The 25,481-nt window shown below is 40.3% G+C and overlaps 1 protein-coding gene across 1 annotated transcript; it reads left to right on the top strand.

The window, feature by feature from the left end:
• The first annotated feature begins 1,774 nt into the window (after positions 1-1,774).
• LOC134801897 (neurotrimin-like) lies at positions 1,775-25,481 on the top strand. Its single transcript, XM_063774549.1, has 12 exons — positions 1,775-1,971; positions 8,731-8,888; positions 13,830-13,887; positions 14,265-14,386; positions 15,675-15,816; positions 16,406-16,550; positions 21,339-21,469; positions 22,362-22,466; positions 23,459-23,578; positions 24,065-24,146; positions 24,891-24,943; positions 25,187-25,481. Exons 1-12 carry the CDS (start codon positions 1,833-1,835, stop codon positions 25,360-25,362), a joined length of 1,431 nt encoding a protein of 476 aa, XP_063630619.1. The 5' UTR covers positions 1,775-1,832; the 3' UTR covers positions 25,363-25,481.

Here is a 25,481-nt window from a genome sequence, read left to right as displayed (position 1 = left end):
AATCCAATATCGGACCTCAGAATGGCCCTTGAAGAAAGGTAGCTGGAAGAAGGCAGCTGACCCATGGCACCACGTCCTTTTTATTTAATTGGATAAATAAATAAATGGCGCTTCTTTATATTTGACTTCTTTGAGGTCGTACCCGACCCGACATCCGATATCGGATCGGACAATGTGAAAACGCTCCAGTCGATCTACCACTGGGGGTTAGCCAAGAATAACAATCGTACATCGACAAATGCTAAATGAAAAGTAAAAATTCGGGATTTCAGATCCTACGAAAGGTCACGTGACTATTTCCTATTTCCATACAATTTATGGCATACATACATACATCACTGGCTCCGTGACCCAAAAAGGATCTCGGCCTCTGACACAAGAGAGCGCCACTCTGCCCTATTCTGCGCTACTTCATGGCATACATTATTAAATTTTAAGTCCTCGGATCCGCGTACGAGGAAACTATGTATTAAGGGGCCCACTGATTAACAGTCCGCCGGACGGTATCGGCCTGTCAGTTAGAACAAAATTATGACAGTTCCGAATAACTGACAGGCCGATACCGTCCGGCGGACTGTTAATCAGTGGGCCCCTTGAAAAAAATAATCCCGACACAATAGAGGTTAAGTTTCGATTGGCTAGGCCCCCTGTGCTGTGCCCAGTGTGTCCCCGGCGCCCCAATGATCCGGCGTGGCACTGCGCAGCTGTCAGTGTCCGTTTTCCCGCCATTAGGCGCGCGCGCATCATACATTTTCAAAGTGCTTCGTTGAAATTAAATAGTTTATATTGAATTATCACCCTTAGAAGCTATAAGATTAGCCTTAGATGGGAATGTCCAAGGATTCGAAATATTTACTTAAATTTTAAGGTATTCATTGTACCTAGTTTAAAAAAGTTTTAAAACTGTAACGGTAATTAAACACGTGTAAACATTTAGTTTATTTACTAATTGCAATTACCATAGGTATATTACTTTACATAGTATGTAGCTAAAAACTTGTATCAATCTTGTAACAACCTACCTACTTATAACAATACACTCCTTTTTTGGCCAGCCGTGTAAAAAAATGATAAAATAGGTGCTCTTGGTCTTGAGCAACTTTTTTTAGTTCTAAAATAATTCGAAATTACAGATTTTAGTTCGAAAATAAAAAAAAAAAATTTTCTCGCAACTATAACCATATTAAATGGCAACTTACTTTATTGATAAAAACAAAGAAAGAAATAAACAAACCATATTAGATAAGCATAGGCAAATATGAAAACCCAACAATACTTAATAGTATAAGTCCGATTGTAAACGTTTTGTTTTTCATGAACCACCATTATTTTTTTACTATCCAAAAACATTTACTTAACCGCCAAAACGTTTTCTAATCACCTCCTAAAAACCTGATGCTCATTACCAAGCGCTAAATAAAAAAAACTTTTCTTTTTTACCGGATCACCTTTTAAGTTCTTTCACATCGTGCGCTAGAGCGTAATGATTTATAGTTTGAATAAAAATGCACTCTAGTTACTTGACATAAAAGTTTATTTCCTTTGTGTAGATGTAAAAGGATGTTTGCACATCCGTTTCACAAGTCGCTGCACACGACAAATCTGGGTTTATTATTTTTAAATAAGGCAAAATACACTTTTTTTATCGAAATATTTTTTTGTTAATTTTACTGTTTTATAGTTTTTATCTAAATTATCAGTTTTTTTGTAAAAAGTTAGCAAAAATTAAGGTATTTTTAATTTCATATTTATGTTTTTATTGTTAAAATAATAGTGTGGAAATTCTATATTCTATAGAAAATATTAAAGCCAATGAGTGACGCTTGAACAAGATGGAAACAAACTGTTTAGTGATCGCGTTACTGACGCTGAGTTCTGTGTATTGTGACAGTGTGTTCAAGAGCATACCAGTGACTGTCAAAAGTTATGAGAATGACAGTGTGCTGCTGCCCTGCTATATTCATGACAAAGGTTAGTTTTGGATGTATGAAACGAAATAGTCGGGTAGAATAAGAATTTTATTATTCATTTATTTATGTCAGTGCCAAGGTACCGGCGGTCCTCGAGCCCAACGGTCTGGCCAGGGTCGATGGCAAGAGGCCTGACGGAATGACGCTGGTGCCTTGGAGTATGGGCCGGCCACTTGTCTGGGACGCTACGTGCGTAGATACCCTGGCGCCGTCCCATATTCCAGGCACCAAAGTTGGCGCTGGTGCGGCCGCATCCTCGGCCGAAAGCCTCAAACGCCGCGTGGGGACCTAGCGCGCGTCGCCTCTATGAGGAGCTGTCAAAGCGCGTCATAGAGGCTTCTGGTGACCAGAGGGCTGGCTAATATTTTGCCCAACGGATCAGCCTTGCCATCCAGCGGGGCAATGCGGCCAGCCTTCTGGGCACCCTACCGAGCGACTACGACTTAGGTAATTTTTTTTATTTATAAGTTTTTAGTGTTTTTATTATGTTATAAAAATGTTATTAAATAAAAAAGGTTTTATTTATTTATACTTAATTTCACAAAATATTTACAACAATGTATGTACCTACAATATGACAATTAGACGAAAACATATGCATCGGGGCTCGTAAAGTTATTTGAAGGTTTACGTGCCCTTAATCGGAACTGACGACAAATTATTAGTTCTTAAATCTTATTAATCTAATAACCACCCTAAAATCAAAATTCATAGAACGACTTTACAAAGCCGAAGAACGGATATTTAAAAAACATAATACCTATTCTCTATGCACGAACACGAATGCAACATTCTTTCAAACATTTAACACACAATTTGATTTTTAACTTTACGTCAAAATAATAAAGTTGATTTTACAATGTTTCTGTTTTATTTTAAATATCTGATAGAAACATTTTGATACATTTATTATGCAAATGTGCTGTCAGTTTTATTGATGGACGGGTGATCATTTAAGATCACTGACTGCTTGTCTATGTTAAGTTAAGAACAACATTATTATAATTTTTTACTGTTAATAAAAGAGGATTGTATTCAACCATTGGTTTATGTTGTAATGCTATTATGTAAATTAATGATATAAAGTTTGAATTAATTTAATACACTGAGATGCCTACGCTAGATTAAATTTTAGCTTAACGGTTGACTAAAAAACCTCATTCTTTATCTCACAAACAACAACAGCAGTGGTCCAAACTCCAAACCTGTAAAATGTAGGTATATAGGTACCTACCTGTACTTTTTTAGGGTTCCGTACTCAAAGGGTAAAAACGGGACCCTATTACTAAGACTCCACTGTCCGTCCGTCTGTCTGTGTTACAAGTTACTTTCAAAAACTAATGTTTATAGTCACACACTTAAAGTAATCATATCGAATTACGTTGATTACTTTTACGACATAATCGTCGGAGTTAAGCTGTTCGAACACGGTGCGTTAAACAACATCCTTGCCGTAAACTAGGTAACTATAGCCCTATAATACAACTATGGTTTTTAACGGTGATTATTAACGAGCAGGATATCTGGAACCAAAGGACTTTAAAACGCTACCCATGAGCTCCATCATCCTACACATGGATATGGTGGGAAAAGCTCTTGAGTAGTTGACGGATCTTCTCTAGGGGGTAATTGCACAAAAGATCCCTATGGGTCGAAGTGTATCCGCAAGAGCCCCCGAAAATAATAAGATAAGATAAGATAACGAGCCTTTTTGATTTGTACTCGCTACATTTATTTTGGAGCTTAGATATACTAATGCGGTTTCTATAGATACTCAACATAATAACACTTGTACTGCGTATGCTATCAAAATCGTTGCAGACTTTTCTTGGTCTAACTCTACCACAAACGCTTACCACTTACGCTTAAACACTATATTATTATATTTAGAACAGACATCAAACTGACAGCTGAAATTACAAAGTTACGAATATAATGATCGTGTGTAGGTCACCTTAATTCAAATAAGTTGTTAAAATAAGCTTTATTTCAGGCATCGTGGTCGTACCACTTATGCAGTTAACTGTGAGAACTGACCCTAAATTAAAATTATGTTTATGTTTAAATAGCTGTGCAAAACAAATATATGAACTGATAGATAACACTATCAAAAGGTGAAATGTCAAGTACCTATATTGGTACCTACTCTCTGCCACGACACATGGTTTTGCATTTGTTTTATTTTTCTTTTACTAAACTAATTTTTATGATAATTTTAAGCTGCATGTCTTCTTTCATGTATGTACCATGTATGTTGTGGAAACGAATAAAGTTTTATCTATCTATCTATCTACTCGTGCAAATAGGTAGGAAGCATCACAAGTGTCACAAAAAACTTTTCATAGAGTCTGTGCGGAAAGACAGAAAGCATTATTTATATTTTATAGTATGTAAGTAAAGCCTGACCAGGAATATATGATCACGCGCCATGTTGCGGAATTTCACTGGAACAATTTTTAGGGTTCCGTACCCAAAGGGTAAAACGGGACCCTATTACTAAGACTTCGCTGTCCGTCCGTCCGTCCGTCCGTCCGTCCGTCCGTCTGTCACCAGGCTGTATCTCACGAACCGTGATAGCTAGACAGTTGAAATTTTCACAGATGATGTATTTCTGTTGCCGCTATAACAACAAATACTAAAAACAGAATAAAATTATGATTTAAATAGGGCTCCCATACAACAAACGTGATTTTTGACGAAAGTTAAGCAACGTCGGGAGTGGTCAGTACTTGGATGGGTGACCGTTTTTTTTGCTTTTTTTTCGTTTTTTTTTTGCATTATGGTACGGAACCCTTCGTGCGCGAGTCCGACTCGCACTTGCCCGGTTTTTTTCATACTAAACTGAACTGTCACTCTAACTATGCATGAGAATAACAGCGCCGGAGCGCCCTCTTGACAATGATCATATTACTGTGGGCGCAGCACGGTTCCATTTTTATCGTCTATCACTATGCGCGTCCCTTTCGCACTTACATACTTGTTAGAACGTGACAGGCATGGTGACAAGGGATAAAAACGCGACCGTGCTACGCCGCCTGGTCAGGCTTTATTACCTATCTATAAACAATGAGTAGCATCTACCTGCTTTATTTAGGTATGTGTTCCTATCTCTGGGCACCCATTCGAGTAGACCGACCATTTATTAAAACAAACGGGTCAAGCTGGGGTGTCGAAAACAAAGAACCTCGCCGTGTTGCCTCTCTGTCGCACTTGTGAATTCGTACGTAAGTGTGACAGGGACGCAACACGTCGAACGTGGTTCGCGGTATACCCTCTGCTTAGATTAGATCTACATGCGTCACACATCGGGGGGTCCAATCTCACACGTTTAACTCATTGTAATTAAAAGAGAAATGTATTGGGAAGTAAGTAATTAAACTATTTAATAAAGCAATATAAATATAAAGCTAAAAATCTATAAGGATCGGATACATTTCTGCCATACATTGATGATAGATTTTGTCCGCCAGACATAGGTATCTGCCTACTACTCGTATCAGTTGGCAGGAGGCCCATTTTTAGGGTTCTGTACCCAAAGGGTAAAAACGGGACCCTATTACTAAGACTCCGCTGTCCGTCCGTCCGTCCGTCTGTCACCAGGCTGTATCTCACGAACCGTGATAGCTAGACAGTTGAAATTTTCACAGATGATGTATTTCTGTTGCCGCTATAACAACAAATACTAAAAACAGAATAAAATTATGATTTAAATAGGGCTCCCATACAACAAACGTGATTTTTGACGAAAGTTAAGCAACGTCGGGAGTGGTCAGTACTTGGATGGGTGACCGTTTTTTTTGCTTTTTTTTCGTTTTTTTTTTGCATTATGGTACGGAACCCTTCGTGCGCGAGTCCGACTCGCACTTGCCCGGTTTTTTTCATACTAAACTGAACTGTCACTCTAACTATGCATGAGAATAACAGCGCCGGAGCGCCCTCTTGACAATGATCATATTACTGTGGGCGCAGCACGGTTCCATTTTTATCGTCTATCACTATGCGCGTCCCTTTCACACTTACATACTTGTTAGAACGTGACAGGCATGGTGACAAGGGATAAAAACGCGACCGTGCTACGCCGCCTGGTCAGGCTTTATTACCTATCTATAAACAATGAGTAGCATCAAAAGACGAATAAAGTCTAAGGAAAAAACGTGCCTCAGATTTCAAGTAAAAGTCATTCTCGAATAGATGGCGCACACACCTTTAGCCTATCCTCGGCTAGATGGCGTGACGACACCGTTTCATATTTAACAATTTTAACACATAGATATCAGTGAATGAACATGGATCAAAATGATATAAAAATAACAAAATCATTTTATCCATATATATACATTTTTTGATAACTTTATACGTTGTCATTTTGAGTTTTAGTCATGTGTCGATAGATGGCAGTAAATTTACAGTGACTACAAAATTTACAATGACAGGACCACTCTATACTATTTATTCTTTTTGGTAGCATCTACCTGCTTTATTTAGGTTGTTCCTATCTCTGGGCACCCATTCGAGTAGACTGACCATTTATTAAAACAAACGGGTCAAGCTGGGGTGTCGAAAACAAAGAACCTCGCCGTGTTGCCTCTCTGTCGCACTTGTAAATTCGTACGTAAGTGTGACAGGGAGGCAACACGTCGAACGTGGTTCGCGGTATACCCTCTGCTTAGATTAGATCTACATGCGTCACACATCGGGGGGTCCAATCTCACACGTTTAACTCATTGTAATTAAAAGAGTAAATGTATTGGGAAGAAAGTAATTAAACTATTTAATAAAGCAATATAAATATAAAGCTAAAAATCTATAAGGATCGGATACATTTCTGCCATACATTGATGATAGATTTTGTCCGCCAGACATACTACTCGTATCAGTTGGCAGGAGGCCCATTTTTAGGGTTCTGTACCCAAAGGGTAAAAACGGGACCCTATTACTAAGACTCCGCTGTCCGTCCGTCCGTCCGTCTGTCACCAGGCTGTATCTCATGAACCGTGATAGCTAGGCAGTTGAAATTTTCACAGATGATGTATTTCTGTTGCCGCTATAACAACAAATACTAAAAAGTACGGAACCCTCGGTGGGCGTGTCCGACTCGCACTTGTCCGGCTTATTGAATTTCGATCGCTCGATTTCGTGTTCTCCCAATAATTATTATAATATCTCCACTAGGTACTAGGCATTTAAATTCTACTAATAGAATTGAAAACGAGTGGTTAATACCACTAGATTCCCAATTTCTATCGCTCGTATTTAAAAAATAACATTTCACCGTTTTCCACAACGTGCGCTGACGTTCAAAAACTCATTGGTACGAGCCGGGGTTCGAACCAGCGACTTCTGGATTGAAAGTCGCACACTCTTACCGCTATTCTTATTCCTTATTATTATTCCCAAAAACTTATAAAATACAATAAAACTGCTCGCCACGTGTCACACCAATAAAGGACCCTATTCACTCCTTACTGTTACATGAATTGACTCCCACCAAGTGGCTCATACATCTCATACAATTGGTACATAAAGATAGCGATCTACACTTCCTGCCAAGGCGATGTATTGAATTTAGAATTATTATTGGTGACGAATAGGGTCGAGGGTCAGATTTGGGCTAGGGTCAATTTAGGTTGATGTCTTTGATCGTCGCTTTGAAGCGTTGCAAGGAATGTTTGATCAAATATCAATGTTGACCGGTTTGTAAGGTCAATGCTAGAGATGCCCCGAATAGTGGTTTTGGCCGAATACCGAATATTAGGCCCCTCTCTCGGCCGAAACGCCGAATATTCGGTCGCCGAATGACATGCGAACATTTTGAGTCACAATTACATATTATGAAAACTGTTCGCCAATAAATGCACTCAAAGTTTGCTAAGATATAATATTTGTTGAACAGAATTAATGAGTACTTAGAGTCAACTCAGACCCATGATAAAAGTAAAATATTTTGTAATCAACAAATACTCAAAAAAGTGTCTTCGTATTTAACAACTTTCCAAGAATACATTTTAAATATTAAATATAGATACCTAGTTTTGGGTTAATTTTATTGTGGAATTTCTCTTTTTCGGTAGGTGCAACAGATATAGGTTTTTCGGCCGAATAGTAGACATTAGTAGATAGATATAGTACCTAGACATATAATACAGAATATTCGGCAGTGGCCGAATAGGCCGAATACCAAACAGTTGCCGAATATACCCACCCACCCAGCCCACTTTGTAACCAAACTAATGTTTTGTACTTACTTAATAATTACTTATTTATTTTATATTGTCTGCACGTTAGTCCTAAGATATACCTACTATAAAAATTGTATTCTCAAGTAAGCGAATTTTGTAAATTCTTTTTGAGAATAAAGTTCTTAAACCATAATATTCGTGAATCGTGGCTTCTCTAGTCAATGCGGCCAAATCCGTCTGCGGGAAATTCCGTACCTAATACACGAGCGCTTTTTTCAAATGATATAAGGTAAACGATTGTAAAAGCAGCGATTGCTTGATGGGCTCTATTTCCTGAGGAAATAAAAAATCCTTTGCATTCTTTACTTTCCAAAAGGGCCCCAAATTTTTATGTGCCCAATGGCCCTAGCATAGTTTAAGACGGCCCCGCTCATGGGCCTATTTTAGATATAAAATCGTTTTTAATTTAGTTTAGTAGTACCTACCACTGTAAGGTATGTAATTAAATAAATAATAATCATATTTTCGCGATTTTGGAATTAGTGCTATGAAAATAATAGGATGTATCATTTTGTCCGCAGACGTTGATATCCGGGTCCGGTGGTACAAGGGCGAGACCCTACTAGGAGACAGCCGAGACCCCCACCATCTCCTACCACCAAGGACCCGTCTCCACGCGAACTACAGCTTGGAGATCGACGACCTTACTGCCGATGACACTGCTGAATATACTTGCGAGGTATGTGTTATATGAAAAGTTGCAATATATACCCTAACAAAAGTCCGAATATCATCATCTTCCACGTTATCCCGGCATTTTGCCACGGCTCATGGGAGCCTGGGAATTAGCGTGAGCACTAGCGACTGCCATCTGACCTTCCAACCCAGAGGGTAAACTAGGCCTTATTGGGATTAGTTCGGTTTCCTCACGTTTTCCTTCACCGAAAAGCAACTGGTAAATATCAAATGATATTTCTTCGTACTTTAATTCCGAAAAACTCATTGAAACGAGCCGTGGTTTGAACCCGGATTGCAAGTCGCACGCTTTTGACCGTTACCTAACAAAAGTCCGAATATCACCCTAAAATCCTGACATTTCCTGGACGGCCATTTTTACAACGTGGACGATAACGTCAACGATTTGCATTACGGTTATTAAGGTAGTTCAATGGGCGCTTATTGATATACTTTATAGTGGTAAATCCAGGAAAGAATACGCCTATACTATATTAAGCGCCTATTAACCTTTCGTGGGCCACTAACTCCTTAACTCCCCACCATTATGCTGTTGCTACAGCATCACCTTCGCTTTCCTCACTCCAAACTTTTAGCATCTAGTGGTTACCTTAGCTTTCTACTCTCCTGTAATCCTGACAGAGAACCAAAAATCCTGACATGTCCCCTGACATCCTGAAATCTTGACATATGGCAACCCTACATGCGAGGTAGGTTTTAACAGTCCGCAACACATTATGTGGGTTGTGAGTATTGTGTTAACGGTGAGGGGCCTTCTTGCGCACCTAAGCTGTCAACACATTAGGCAATCAATACAAGCTAGAATCTCTGTTTTCCATTAGATGGTCCTGTATGCTTGTTTGTCATCACTCTGGACGGTATAAAGTTATAAAGTGAAAAATCAAAACTTTAAATATCTACGCATAAAGGATGAACTCACGTTAGACCGGGCCGAGCGGGCCGTGTCCGGTGACAGGTGATCACGTGATGCTTTCCATAGAAAACGAAGCTCCGGAAGCTCCGGCCCGGACACGCGGGACACGGCCCGGTCTAAGTGAGTCATCCTTAAGACAGAGGTAAAACTAAGTATTCACGATCTTTTTGAGCAGCGTGAATTTAAAATAAAACGCATAATCTAAAGCTAAATTAATCACAATTTGTAACATTCCCAAATTGTACGTAACAAACTATAAATTAACTTATCATGACTCATGCAAGTCCGAATAATAAGTTGATAATAAATGAACCTGTCTTGTTAGAATTACGCCATAAAATAAATCTTTCCTTATTCAACTCTGCAACCAGTATAACCGTGAACTCCCATTCTAAATTCTTGTTACGAGTATCGAGGTCAAACAATAATGGTTATTGAATTAAATATGGCGGATATCAAAAGATCGTTACAGTTGTAAAGAAGTTTCTCACATAGAGGGATTAGTAGGCCCGCCCTTCGTTTGATGTTCAATGCTTTACAATTACAGTTAGGGATTTGAGTCGATATTGTCTGTATCGATATCGATATTTTGATGTAAATAAATACAGGCAGGTGTCCGTAACTCGACCACTAGCGCCTATTTTGCGTGAGAGGGCATAGGATGTTCCAGGGTCCTGCCATCCTAATCCAATCACTCAAGAAATCCTATAGGTACTATACCTACTATCATATCTTATAGTTGTCGAGTAGGACCTCGGGGAGATCACTCGAAGATCTGAGATGTTTTGCATTCCAGCACCACATGAGAGGCTGTTTCTTCCGTCACCTTAATAATAGGTACAGTCAGCAGCACAGTAGTTGCTAAGTGGGCGAATTGTTAGAAATTACCTTGTCGCGCTTTTATTCTCTTAACATTAAAGTCGCGTCAAGATCATTTTGAACACGTCGTCCGCTTAGTAACTACTGCTGCTGACTGTACAACAAAAATAACACCATGGATCTGCTTCTGCCCGCTGCGGAATCGTTCCGATTTTTATTCTACTTCAATGATAGTTATCAAAAATATTTGGTACATTCGGAAATCGTTTGAATGATTTTTTTTATATGTAATAGCCTATAGGAGCGTCCCACTCGCTGGCCCAATATATTACAGGGTTCTATGTTACATTTTCAAGATAGTTGAAATTCGACTTAAGTATGTCTCTATGACAATGTTCAAATTTCAGTTCGATAAAAGTGTAACATAGAACTGCGGGGCAAAGACCTCTCCGCGCAAAAAAATGAATTTCTAATTTCTATTTCTCTTTCCCGAGATTTGGTTTTGTTCATCACCAATACTTCCGCTACATCAACTATACTTCTGTGCTATTAAAGGCATATGCACCTAACTTCTCATTTTTCTTGCGGTTAAGTATTGATTCTGAATTTCAACACAATATTTGTATAGACAATCTTACGACACGAGTAACAAAATATTTCACTAGACTTTCAGCCAATATTATAGCCGATGCCAAAACAAAATAAATTCATTTTGCGTCGATGACCGACACAAATTAATTTGTAGATGCAAAATGCATCGATATCGATGAAGTAACCAGCTCATCACTATTGCCGGTCAGTTAGCTCCCTAGTCCAATTATCTGCAATTAATCAATTGTAGAACTCTTTCGAGCCGCCTTTTGTCTCTCCCCATTAACGGGCAATTAAAAATTTAGTTCACGAACGCAGTTTTTTTAACCTTTGGTGTATCTCAATAATACCAACCTTGAACATCTATAACAGCTTAAATGGGTCGTACGTACACTATACCCACACAGATTTTGAAATTTCTGTTACAGAAAGTTAGAGTTAGACCAAGAAAAGTCTGCAACGATTTTGATACCATACGCCAGCGGTCGGCAACCTTTAAGCAGCCTAGGGCCACATATAGGGTTTGCACGACGGATCCGAAATGTATGGGGAGATCCGCGGATCCGGATCCAGATCCGGATAATTTCATACATTTCGGATCCGGATTGCAAACCCTAGCCACATAGTACTTAGTTAAGGAAGTTGACGCGGGCCGCACTTTGTTAATATGTGTGACTTTATCAGCATACATCGGATTCTAGGGGGCAAATTGTATGACGGGATCCCTATCCGTCATATAATTTGCCCCTAGAATCCGATGTTTGTAAGTATCAGACATTGTTGTTTGACAATATTACATACAAAATAGCCAGGGGGGCTCGCGGGCCGCAAGTGAGGCCGCCTGTTGCCGACCGCTGCCATACGCAGTGTAAGTGTTATTTAAACGTCATAATTTCATAGAAGTTTGACGTTTAAAATAACACCTGCACTGCGTGTGTTATCAAATCTTTGCAGACTTATCTTGGTCTAACTGTAAGAACATTGCAAGAACTAAAATTTTGCGTTTTCGTGACAACGATTTGAATACTTACCTAGACTTGCATAACTGCAGATAGGTATACTTACTACCTAGGTAGGTAGGTAGGTATAGGTAAGGTGTATTCGGGTATTACCGAATGTCGGATAATTCCGAAATTCAGATGAAAATCACCCTTAATTCCATCATAATAAAAGTCTCTTTCGGAATTATCCGACAGTTTTCGACATTCGGAATTACCCGAGTAAACCTTACCTACTTAATAACTTAATACACAACTAGGTAATGGAAACTAAACTTTTATAAAATATTTTCGTAAGCTAGTTTCAGCTATAGGTAGGTATATTTAGGGTCTCTATTGTTTCCCAAATAGTTTTAGGTCATAATGTATTGTTTGTCCGAATTTTCGATAGTCATAATTGGTTTTTCTCAGAAACGCGTAACTTTTCAGGATTTCCATAAAACAAACCTAACCTAACCTAACCTAACCTAATATCTACAGAATAACCTTACGAAAATCCTGAACGGTTTCAGTTTTATGACTAACGATAATATGACAAATAATACATTATGACTTAAAACTTTATGGGAAACAAAGGGACCCCGTATATTTATTTCAATAAATGACCATTAATTTTCAAAAGGAGGCATACCTACTCTAAATGGTCACCCATCCATTAGGTGACCACGCCAGTCCTTGCTTAATAACATTGCAATCGATGAAAAAGTTTTCTAGAGTTGAACCAAGAGAAGTCTGCAACGATTTTGAAGAAGTCTGCAACTAACTCTATAGGTACCTACTCATTTCAATTCACTTGTCATTCGAATGGTACACAAATGATGACCAATCCACACGACAGGGTGGTCTTTAATTGGCCCTAAGCGAACTAATGAGCCCTTCCGTTACCTTTCCGGCAGTTGAAGGGTTAATTTAACCCGTTGACTAACCAAGGATGTCGGCAATACAAAGGGAATTCGTTAGTGTCTGCAAGTCAGAATGTAAATTAGAAAATTTATGCGAACTTGTGCGAGGCTTGTAGGGTTAAGGATGACTCACGTTAGACCGTGCCGTGTCCGGGCCGGAGCTACCGGCGCTTACTTTTCTATGACATGACAGGTGATCACGTGATGCTTTCCATAGAAAACGATGCGCCGGAAGCTCCGGTACGGACACGGCCCGATCTGACGTGAGTCATCATTCAATTTTGGCATATTGCTAAGCACTAGGTATTACATATTTTTAGGTTTTTTTGAATGAAAGACAGACAGCCGTATTCGAACAATGAGATACGTCAAATACTAGATATTAAAACGATATGGATTGGATATGTCAGTGTCAAACAAGTGTCAAAAGTGACGCTTTTGCTTGAAGAAAGGTCAATTTTGACAGTTGTTTGACACTGACATATCCAATCCATATCGTTTCAATATCTAGTATTTGACGTATCTCATTGTTCGAATACGGCCGTTTGACAGTGTTTAAACTCCTTAAAACGTTCTTTTTTTTGTTTCTTTAAACGTATTGAGCACGGGTTTTTAAATAAACGTGCGATTTATGCTTAATTCGTAATACTCCTCTACCTTTTACATATCCACAATACCTACTCATTGATTCTGTTTCACAGGTGATCCGCCCTAAACCATGGGGCCCGATTAAACAGACGCACGCCATTGAAGTTCAGTGTAAGTATTTTTTTATAACACCTATACTTAACACATTCTTTATTCTCTTTACATGTATAAAAATTTGGCGGCATGCCTAATAGTCAAACGTTAAAGTGTTAAAACGGCCGCTCCGGCCGGACAGAGGCTTCCGACTTCGTTTTCTATGACGGGTGATCGTTGATGTGATCTTTGAGATGTGATGCTTTCTATAGAAAACTGAAGTTGTCGGACGCCTCGGCCCGGATCCGTACCGTACTAGCGTGAGTCATCCTTAATGCTGCTGTGGTCGCCTATATCAACCAATTATTTACATTTCTTTGTAACCTATAGGTATTCGTGTATCCTATATTTAAACTTTATATTGTATTGTAAGAAATACGTTACTTTCTCAACAGCTTCACCTGTGATCAGGACGATACCAGAAGACGGTTTCCTCGAGGTCAAGAAAGGGGAGTTCGTGGACATCGGCTGTGAGGCCAGCGGCACTCCGCAGCCGTACGTTACTTGGAGGAAGAATGTAAGTCAATAAGAAATACGTTACTTTCTCAACAGCTTCACCTCATCTGTGATCAGAACGATACCAGAAGACGGTTTCCTCGAGGTCAAGAAAGGGGAGTTCGTGGACATCGGCTGTGAGGCCAGCGGCACTCCGCAGCCGTACGTTACTTGGAGGAAGAATGTAAGTCAATAAGAAATACGTTACTTTCTCAACAGCTTCACCTGTGATCAGGACGATACCAGAAGACGGTTTCCTCGAGGTCAAGAAAGGGGAGTTCGTGGACATCGGCTGTGAGGCCAGCGGCACTCCGCAGCCGTACGTTACTTGGAGGAAGAATGTAAGTCAATAAGAAATACGTTACTTTCTCAACAGCTCCACCTGTGATCAGGACGATACCAGAAGACGGTTTCCTTGAGGTCAAGAAAGGGGAGTTCGTGGACATCGGCTGTGAGGCCAGTGGCACTCCGCAGCCGTATGTTACTTGGAGGAAGAATGTAAGTCAATGAGAGAGTATGAGTCGGACCAAGCTAACTCTGCATTGGCATTTGCAATCACAAATCATAACATGTGGTAATGGCTAAATGGCACTCTTTCACTTTTGTCTGTTCAAATCGCTGCAATTAGCTTAAGCGGACTTATCAACATAGCCAATAATAAGAAAGCTCAACCTACTGTACTGTTACAAGAAATATTTAGCAAACTTTGTTCATGCATTTGAACTCGTGTAGAAAAAGAAAGTTCCAAATTGTAAAAACGAAAAAATTGTCCTGGGTCTTAAATGTCTGGGTCTTTTTTTCGGAGTTTTGTACGGATATGATGGTCGTTCTTGTCTACGTGACAGCGTGATAAAACGGTGTCTGCCACTTACTATCCCACGGTGTTAAAAAGTGACAGTTATTTTATCACGTGGATAATACGCCGGCTGGTCAGAATAACTAAACTTCCGTGCAATAAATGACGCCAAATATTGGATTAACGCAAATTTGTATAGTTCATACTATAGGGGGCTGTATAGGAGCCGTCAGATTTTTGGTGTGAGGCATAAATGTGACGTTTATGCTTCCGATGTAGCCCACAAGATGGCAGAACCTACTATGCACAAGGAAACGTAAATATGAGAACGGTAGATGGTAGCACTGTTTTGGCAATGTACATGTGCAGATATGTTTCCGATTCAGGCCACAAGATGGCACACCCTCCAACGCGCACGGTCCCAATTAGATAAATAGATCGACATAGACATTGCTTCCTCGTTGTATCTGTTCATGCTCACATTTTGACAGTCTGTACTGATATTTTATTACAGGGCGAGCCCATGGCGCTTCTAGAACACCGGCACCGCATCAAGTTCAAGGCTGAGCACCGTCTGCTGGCCGGGGTGTTCCGCTGCACGGCAGAGAATGGCGTCGGAGACCCGGCTACAGCCGACATTCGGGTCATCATTCACGGTGATTCATTCATTCATTCATCATGGCGCTGCTAGAATACCGGCACCGCATCAAGTTCAAGGCTGAACACCGTCTGCTGGCCGGGGTGTTCCGCTGCACGGCAGAGAATGGCATCGGAGACCCGGCTTCAGCCGACATTCGGGTCATCATTCACGGTGATTCATTCATTCATCATAGCGCTCTTTAGAACACCGGCACCGGATCAAGTTCAAGGCTGAACACCGTCTGCTGGCCGGGGTGTTCCGCTGCACGGCAGAGAATGGCGTCGGAGACCCGGCTACAGCCGATATTCGGGTCATCATTCACGGTGATTCATTCATCACGACGCTGCTAGAACACCGGCACCGCATCAAGTTCAAGGCTGAACACCGTTTACTAGCCGGGGTGTTCCGCTGCACGGCAGAGAATGGAGTCGGACACACATCCATTCAATTCATTCATTCATTCATTCAAGGCCTGCTGGTCGAGGACCCGACCACAGCGGATCATTCGAGTCATTCAGTTTCTTGTACATTTTGTCGATTTGGCTCAATGAGTTAGGTATTAAGTACCTACTACTACTATTCGTTTATTATCTCTTGTTCATCAGATGCGCCCGTGGTGTCAGCGGTGCGCAGTTTCGTCCACACGGCGGTCGGGCTGCGAGCGGCGTTGGCGGCGCGAGTAGAATTCGCGGCTCCGATGCCGCGCACTACGTGGTACCGTGATGGGCGCGCCGTACACACTGATGACAGGTATATCCAAGGCCCCAACGCTGTCTGTTCTCTTTCACGGCGCAGCAACTAGTATCATTTCTCTCTCCTTGCTCTTTTAAAAATGCCGTTTGTCAAAAAAGGACAACCATACTGTTGACAAGATGGACTTCAAATCCAGGTGTCCCCTTTTTAGGTAGACCCAGGTTGTGTATGTGTGCATAAAAACGTATATGTGTGTTCTTTTAGGGATGTGAAAAGTCGATTTTAATCATGTTATATATCGATAAACGCTACACAGCGGAACGCAATTTTATTATTATAAATAATTATAATATAATAAAATAATTCAATTATTGCGGAACACCTATTTTAGTAGGTATTTATGTATTTTAATTAAATATCTGAACTTTCCCTTGGTTCCCTGCTGGGGCGTGACTATAAAATTGTGATCTGATAACCACAATAAAGAATAAAAGCGTTTTTGTTCATTTTAGGTATCGTTAAACCTTTGAAGTAAAATTAAAATTGCAAGAAATGTCGATAGTTTATCGATATGACTTTATCGACATGGCTACAGCAAGGTGGGCCATATTGTTAATCGTACACTAAACAAAAGTGGTCCCACTGACAGCTCGCTTGGAAGGTATCTCTGTATATTATTATATCTATGGGTATATCGTAACAACATGTCATACCGGCTGTACACACTCGTCGAGACACCCCGAGACAGTGCTGAGAACGAGTGTGTACATACTGGTCCCTCCTCGTCTCGTCTCGCCGTTCTCCGATTGGGTCGGAGTGGTGACGAGACTCTTGGCGAGAGGCTCACGACGAGTGTGTACAGGGCCCAGTTTTATAAAGTTACAAGTTACAGGTTACAAGAGTACAGGCTACATGCACCTGTAATGCACTGTGAACGGCTACAGGTGTTTTATAAATACACATAGATAATTACAGTTGTAAAGAACCACGGTCAATCTCGATTACATGTGAAATCTACAGGTGTGAAGGACATCACTATTTAAAAAAAAACGTCTGTCATCATAGATACTCTGTGCTCTACTAAATGCTGTGTTATTGTTTGCTGTAAAATATGAATTATTGGAAAAATGCCCAGAAATGAAGGAAAAATCGAGTGGTTGAGAGCGGTGTTCGATGCCAAGGATATACTTTTCGGGCCGTTTTCAGATTCAGATTAAGTTAGATTTCATGAAATATTTACCTAATAAGTAAATAAATACTGTTTCACATTACATTATAAAATGTATCGTTTCAGTAGCGGCTCAAAGATAAGTACGCTGTGTATCGAAAATTATGAATAGTACACTTTACCATAATGTGAATGCACTATACTTAAATAAAGAGACGAATGCTAATAAATCAACGACAAATATCGGCACCAAACCTTTCCGTTTCCTAGTAGATAAAATAAAACGATATCATCAATAAAATCAATATCAAACATATTGTCACTTTATTTCCTATTTACTATATACTTCAGATACATTAACAAAAACTGATAAGGTCAGTGCATGGAAAAGTATGCATGCCCTGGCAAAATCGTTGGCGTTGGTGCCTAACAATAAAGAGTAAAGTTTAAAATCGCTCAAAAAACGAATAATTTTAATTAAAAATTAAGAATTACAGGACTCAAGACGTATGTCAGTTTTTGTTACAAGTGTACCAATCTACACTTGTAATTTACAATATTTTTATAAAACGCTTGTTCGATTATGAGTTTAAAACTATTAAACTCCCATATTTTCGTCTATGGTTGAGCTACAGGCACTTGTACCTGTAACCTGTAAAATTGTAACACAGTACTTTTATAAAACGCAAATTGTAAAAAACGGAGCAAGTGTTGCCAGTAAACGCCTGTAAACTTGTAACTTGTAACTTTATAAAACTGGGCCCAGCTCGCATCTTGATGGTTCATACTAGATGGTACAATAACAATTTGCCAGTGGCCATGGTCTAATAAAACATGGTATTCTATTCCCAGAGTGAAACGGGCCTACGTCACAATAACCTTGCCACTTTATTTCAACATAACATGTTACATGGGTACATTATACCTATGGTTAATAAGTTAAAATATTTCTTTATAATTTTCATTTATATGTATTTTATCTTAAATTTTACAATAACACGTCATTTTTAATTATTCGTTAGCAATATCTTCCGATTCACGAAATAAATTTCAGACGTTCGGGTAATTCTGTTTACACTACTGGCAACACAGGATAGAGCTCTCACATTTGACAATTCGGATCTAGAGTGGCTACCGCGAAAACCGAAATTCGCAAATTGCGGGGATCTTACTCTTTTACTCCAATGAAGGCGTAATTAGAGTGACAGAGAAAAATGCCCGCAATTGACGATTTTCGGTATTGGCGGTAGCCCTATAGATTACTTCATGCCCTGGGCCCAGTTTTATAAAGTTACAAGTTACAAGTTTACAGGCGTTTACTGGCAACACTTGCTCCGTTTTTTACAATTTGCGTTTTATAAAAGTACTGTGTTACAATTTTACAGGTTACAGGTACAAGTGCCTGTAGCTCAACCATAGACGAAAATATGGGAGTTTAATAGTTTTAAACTCATAATCGAACAAGCGTTTTATAAAAATATTGTAAATTACAAGTGTAGATTGGTACACTTGTAACAAAAACTGACATACGTCTTGAGTCCTGTAATTCTTAATTTTTAATTAAAATTATTCGTTTTTTGAGCGATTTTAAACTTTACTCTTTATTGTTAGGCACCAACGCCAACGATTTTGCCAGGGCATGCATACTTTTCCATGCACTGACCTTATCAGTTTTTGTTAATGTATCTGAAGTATATAGTAAATAGGAAATAAAGTGACAATATGTTTGATATTGATTTTATTGATGATATCGTTTTATTTTATCTACTAGGAAACGGAAAGGTTTGGTGCCGATATTTGTCGTTGATTTATTAGCATTCGTCTCTTTATTTAAGTATAGTGCATTCACATTATGGTAAAGTGTACTATTCATAATTTTCGATACACAGCGTACTTATCTTTGAGCCGCTACTGAAACGATACATTTTATAATGTAATGTGAAACAGTATTTATTTACTTATTAGGTAAATATTTCATGAAATCTAACTTAATCTGAATCTGAAAACGGCCCGAAAAGTATATCCTTGGCATCGAACACCGCTCTCAACCACTCGATTTTTCCTTCATTTCTGGGCATTTTTCCAATAATTCATATTTTACAGCAAACAATAACACAGCATTTAGTAGAGCACAGAGTATCTATGATGACAGACGTTTTTTTTTAAATAGTGATGTCCTTCACACCTGTAGATTTCACATGTAATCGAGATTGACCGTGGTTCTTTACAACTGTAATTATCTATGTGTATTTATAAAACACCTGTAGCCGTTCACAGTGCATTACAGGTGCATGTAGCCTGTACTCTTGTAACCTGTAACTTGTAACTTTATAAAACTGGGCCCTGGCCGTCATCCTTGTCGAACGCGTGTTAATTGTTATTTCCTTTTCGCTCAGTGTCAGCAGTCGCAGTGTTTTCCAAACTTTTCACGTCGTAAGCTTGGTAATTAATGTGTAACTGTGAAAGAGTTTTTCAAACGTTTGTCTTGTATAGATAAATAAAGTTTAATTTAATAAGTACATTAGATTTGTTTTATTTTACTATGTTTCTACATGAATAACTTAAAATTAATGCCGTTAAAATAATTTTCACCGTTGGTTAAAATTCTCCCACATTTTAAAGTTTGAGAACCTGTAAACAGCATGATGACGTAGCCCGTGTTAGGTCTAAAGCCCCCTCCACACTCATGCGCGAATCGCGGCGCGAAGCCGCGAACGCGAGTGTGGCGTCGATTTTCGCAGACAGCGAAATCGACTCCACATTCGCGTTCGCGGCTTCGCCCGCGATTCACGCGCATAGTCTGGAGGGGGCTATACGCGAATCTCGGAATAGAGTACCAGGCGGAGTATATTATTATACCATGCCAGTGGCGTAGCGTGAACTAATCTAGCCGAGGGCGAATTCTGCTGCTGTGCGGTCTGCTGTTGTTGGGGTTTATTTGTATTCTATGATGTACTTCTCAACTCTTCTCACTTGCTTGTTGCTTCTCTAAACTTAGTAATTTTACCTAGTATGCAAGCCAACGGTCCGTAACGTTAAACGGAATGCTAAAATTACCGAAAGTTTATTCTATTTTGTAGTTTCCCTCTTTTAACGGTTTTATGTAATCTGTGTTTGACGTGTGTGATGTCACTCATTTAGTTTTAGTTTAAATTTTCGCGGGTTTCTCGATATTTGTCTGCAAAAAATCAGAACTACCGGATATAACGCAAACGCGAAATGTATAAAATTACTGTATTATTAGGTTTAGCTTAGTTTTATAAGCGCCACTTGCACCATCGCACTAACCCGGGGTTAACCGGTTAAACCGTTAGCCCAGTGTCTAATTGTATTGGTAACCATGGTAACTCCAGGTTTAACCGGTTAACGCCGGGTTAGTGAATGGTGTAAGTAGCCCTAAGTCAGGTATCCACTGAAAATCAGCGTCATGGCTTTTTGTACCTATAGACACAGAATAAATAATAGTACTAGGTACAGAAGACTCACTCTCTAACAAAACGCGTCTGTTACGATCAGCACAGATATGGCCGCTAGGTGGCGACAGCGCCACGCGCGGCTTATGGCTTTCCCCAAAATTGGGGCGGAACGGATGTACTTTTAGCTACCTGTAGCAAAGCGACGAAATCGCGGAGTGAGCCACGCCTGCTATAGATTATGAATCCTTCGTGTTATTACAGGATACACATGGTGGTCCAGGACAATGTGCACCAGCTCATATTCCGTCGAGTCCAGGCAAGAGACCTGGGGAACTACACCTTCCGAGCCGAAAACGCGCTCGGCATGGCCGACGTCTCCTTCAAACTCACAGGCAAGCCCATTTAAGGCCTGTGCACACCGGCTTGCATGTGCGTGACGTGCACGTGCGCGTGCGCTAAAAAGTTGGAGCCGCACACGCACACGTCACGCAAGCGGTGTGCCGTCTCTCATAAGGATCCGTATACTACAACGCGCACGTGCACGTGCACGTCTACGCACACGCATCCGGTGTGCACAGACCTTTAGGCGTATGCACTATTTTTACGAAATTGTCTTTTTGATCATCCAACCCAAAGGAGAACTAGGCCTTTTGGAAGTTTTGGAACATGTTCTCTTTTCCTCACGTTAGTTTTCTTCACCAAAACGCAACTGGTAACAATACGGGCAAATTTCTAAATTACATACGTTTTACAAGACTTGTTCGTTGTTGAAGTACGTTTGTTGAAGTACGAACGTACATTACATATTAGAAGTTAGAACAAACACAAACTTCTATGAAATTATGACGTATAAATAACACTTGCACTGCGTGGGCTATCAAATCGCTGCAGACTTTTCTTGGTCTAACTCTACATATTATGTAGGTACCTAAGTACATTATGGGACAATGTCCTACCTTAAAATCCCATTGCCTTACCTGTAGTTAATTACGGCTGCTCTATATTAAATTCAACTCTGATGGCTACGGATGGCCCTGATTCTCACACTGTTCTCTCGGTCGCTCGCAAGATAAAGTAAGTTACTCTTTATTACCCTACTTAGCGCCACTTGCACCATCCCACTAACCCGGGGTTAGCCGGTTAAACTGTTAATCAAGTTTCGAATTGTACTGGTGACCATGGTTACTCCAGGTTTAACCGGTTAACCCCGGGTTAGTTGGATGGTGCAAGTGTCGCTTAACCGTTTCCGAAATACCTACTAACAACTCAACGTACAATTTGCAGGGGTGCCAAACGTGGCTTCCTTCAAAGTGGACCCGGCGTTGAACAGGGCCACCTCCACCGGCTTTACTCTCATCTGGGAGGTAGATTCATACTCCAACATCATAGGTAAGTAACTTGGTGCAGTAAGATTTAAGGAGCTCCCTTCAAATTCTAATCACAACGGTTCCGGCAACGAGAGTGACATTCTGAGTGAATAAATAAGTAAGGAAATTGACAGTGAAAGCGTCGCAACAGCTGCTGCAACCGTGACCCCGAATGTCACATATGACAAAGGCTTTATGAGAAGCCGATTTCGGACGCACACATACTCTTCTTCCTCACGTTATCCCGGCATTTTGCCACGGCTCATGGGTGCCTGGGGTCCGCTTGACAACTAAACCCAAGAATTGACGTAGGCACTACTTTTTACGAAAGCGACTGCCATCTGAGCTTCCAACCCAGAGGGGAAACTAGGCCTTATTGGGATTACGTTTCCTCACGATGTTTTCCTTCACCGAAAAGCGACTGGTAAATATCAAATGAAATTTCGTACATAAGTTACGAAAACCTCATTGGTACGAGCCGGAGTTAGAACCCGCGACCTCCGGATTGCAAGTCGCACGCTTTTACTAGGCCACCAGCGCTTCGGACGCACACATACCTGGGGCTTTTCAGGAAAAAATTGCATTTTCACTTAAAAGTGTACCATTTTCTTTTTTTCGTTAAACCTTCAACTTATGGGTTATTTTGACTCACGACTTGAATGAGACAAAGATAAAGTGTCCCCAGTTTTTCATGCGTGTAAGTTTTGTGATACTCCATACAAAGTATGTGTCAAATGCGTCACAAAACTGTTTTTTTTTTCTTTTTCAATCGACAGTCGTCGTGATTCTGAGTAGAAATAACCCAAAAGTTGATGGAGTTTCGAAAAAAGTAAATGGTACCTACACTTTTAAGTGAAAATGCCTACCTACTCAATTTTCGTTTCGGGTTTATTAGGTACCATTCACTGCTCAGCCCTCAAGTTGAGAATGTACGTGACTGTGCGTCTGCGCGTCGGTTAAATCCCAGTTTTTGTCTAATATGTGGTTCAAACTACCTACATATATTTTTTACAGAATACAACCTGTGGCTACGGCCGTACTACGGTCGACTAGCGACCGAGCCTGACAGCTTCACTACACAGCCCCCGGCCAATCTATGGCACAAGATCATCGTACCTGGAGACTCCAGCGACGGTACGTTTCAAATGGTCTACGATTTTGATTTTCTTATGTTGGCGGTAGGCCCTCTGTAACGTTCAATGTGTGCTTATCTGTGATACTTAACGCCATCTAGTGTTCGGAGTCGTCATTACTTATTGGCGTGAAATGTGTTGCGTACTTTTGGTTTCAGATTTTTATTCAGTCCACAATAATAGTGGTAACACACTATCGCACCGCACCAAGGTCATTGTGCGACGCACCCATAAGTAAGAGCGAGAAAGCGATATCTCTTTCTCGCTCTTACTTATCGGTGCGTCGCACAATGACCTTGGTGCGGTGCGATAGTGTGTTAGGGCCTTAAATTTAGTATAAATGGTCAAGCAAATCTTGTCAGTAGAAAAAGGCGCGAAATTAAAATTTTCTTTGAGACGATACCCCTTCGCGCCTACATTTTTCAAAGCCGCCTTTTTCTACTGACAATATCTGCTTGACATTACATTCTCGTTTGCATTTTTCCAGGGCCAATTCATAGTGCCACTTACACAGTGAGAGGCCTCACACCCTCTACCGTCTACGAAGCGATAGTCACGTCAAGAAACAGGTACATGTCCTTAATCATTCCACACAAGGTTATAACTTAACACATTAGATTTTCAATCTGGTACTAAGACGAGTAACATCTGACTAGATCAACATAATTCTGCATGTGTGTGGCGATGTCATTATTAATGTACTACTTCGGCTCAATAGATGGCGCTGGATATTGAGGGAAGACGTTTTCGTATAGACACTGTCAGTCTTCTTGTTTTGTGTTAAGCCCCCTCCAGACTATGCGCGTGAATCGCGGGCAAAGCCGCGAACGCGAGTGTGGCGTCGATTCGCAGATTGTTCACGCCTTCGCGCCTTGTTCTCCGTTTTTTGTCGGTATTTCGGCCCGCGTCAAAGGAGACGCGAAGCGCGAACTTGCAAGACTCCACATTACACACTATTTTGGCTCTTCTGTGGCAAGATAATTATACGAGTATTATGATTATATTATATTAAGCAGCTATATTTTACGATTTCACAAGAAAACAAAATGGAAAAACAGCTAAATCACGTATGATGCCATAGATAACTAACAGTTAAACTCGATCAGCTGATGCTTTTCCGCCATCTTGCCGCAAACCAAACTGCTATCAAACTGCGAAATCGCCGTGAAGTGTGCGAGTGTGGAGTCATACGTCAACTTCGCGATATGTTCGCTCCGCGACGTCGCGGCGCGATTCACGCACATAGTCTGGAGGGGGCTTTACGGAAGATCAAGCACTTCAGCCTACCTACCATACAAATTATTATTTTTCAGTTTCGGGTGGAGTAAACCTTCGTCGGTCTTGCATTTCGCGACTGAACCTGGAGGTAAGTTCAAATACGTCTAATATTTACGTTACTTTTACCAAAAGTTGATTTTATCTAAAAAAATGTTCAATTTTAAGTACCTACCGAATGTAGGTACCGACCTATCGTTTTTCTCGTAAAATTTTCCTCATTTTGACTGGGAATAACCACAGAAATCCATAGATTATCCTGTGTGCGATCGCCTTATAATCCTAATGTAGGTACTTTTGAAAACAATAAATGAATGAATACTGATTGTTTCAGCGGGCAACTATTCACCTGTAACCCACGATTACAACGACTACCCAATAATCCTAGAAGACCCGAAGGAGGCACATAACCTGACACAGGCGATGGTCACCTACAGCTCCGGGTCGGCGGTCCAACCGGCGGCCATTTTGATTACAGTAGTAAACTTCATTGTGATTGGTACATTTTGATAAAGCATTAGGTTATGCAGTTATGGAGTTTAAACATTAGAAACTGCTACTTGCTCATTACAAATCGGATCATTTTGTCTTTCTAAGCGCCACTTGCACCAACCCGCTAACCCATTGTC

The sequence above is a fragment of the Cydia splendana genome, chromosome 23 (assembly GCF_910591565.1).
Source record: "Cydia splendana chromosome 23, ilCydSple1.2, whole genome shotgun sequence".
NCBI lineage: Eukaryota > Metazoa > Arthropoda > Insecta > Lepidoptera > Tortricidae > Cydia > Cydia splendana.
This window is presented reverse-complemented; position numbering and strand designations above follow the sequence as displayed.

Excerpts from the sequence above, each read along its gene's own strand:
- LOC134801897 (XM_063774549.1), top strand. The coding sequence starts at position 1,833 with ATGGAAACAAACTGTTTAGTGATCGCGTTACTGACGCTGAGTTCTGTG. Across the intron at positions 14,387-15,674 it reads ACGTTACTTGGAGGAAGAAT|GGCGAGCCCATGGCGCTTCT; the intron begins GTAAGTCAATAA and ends ATTTTATTACAG. Across the intron at positions 16,551-21,338 it reads GCCGTACACACTGATGACAG|GATACACATGGTGGTCCAGG; the intron begins GTATATCCAAGG and ends GTGTTATTACAG.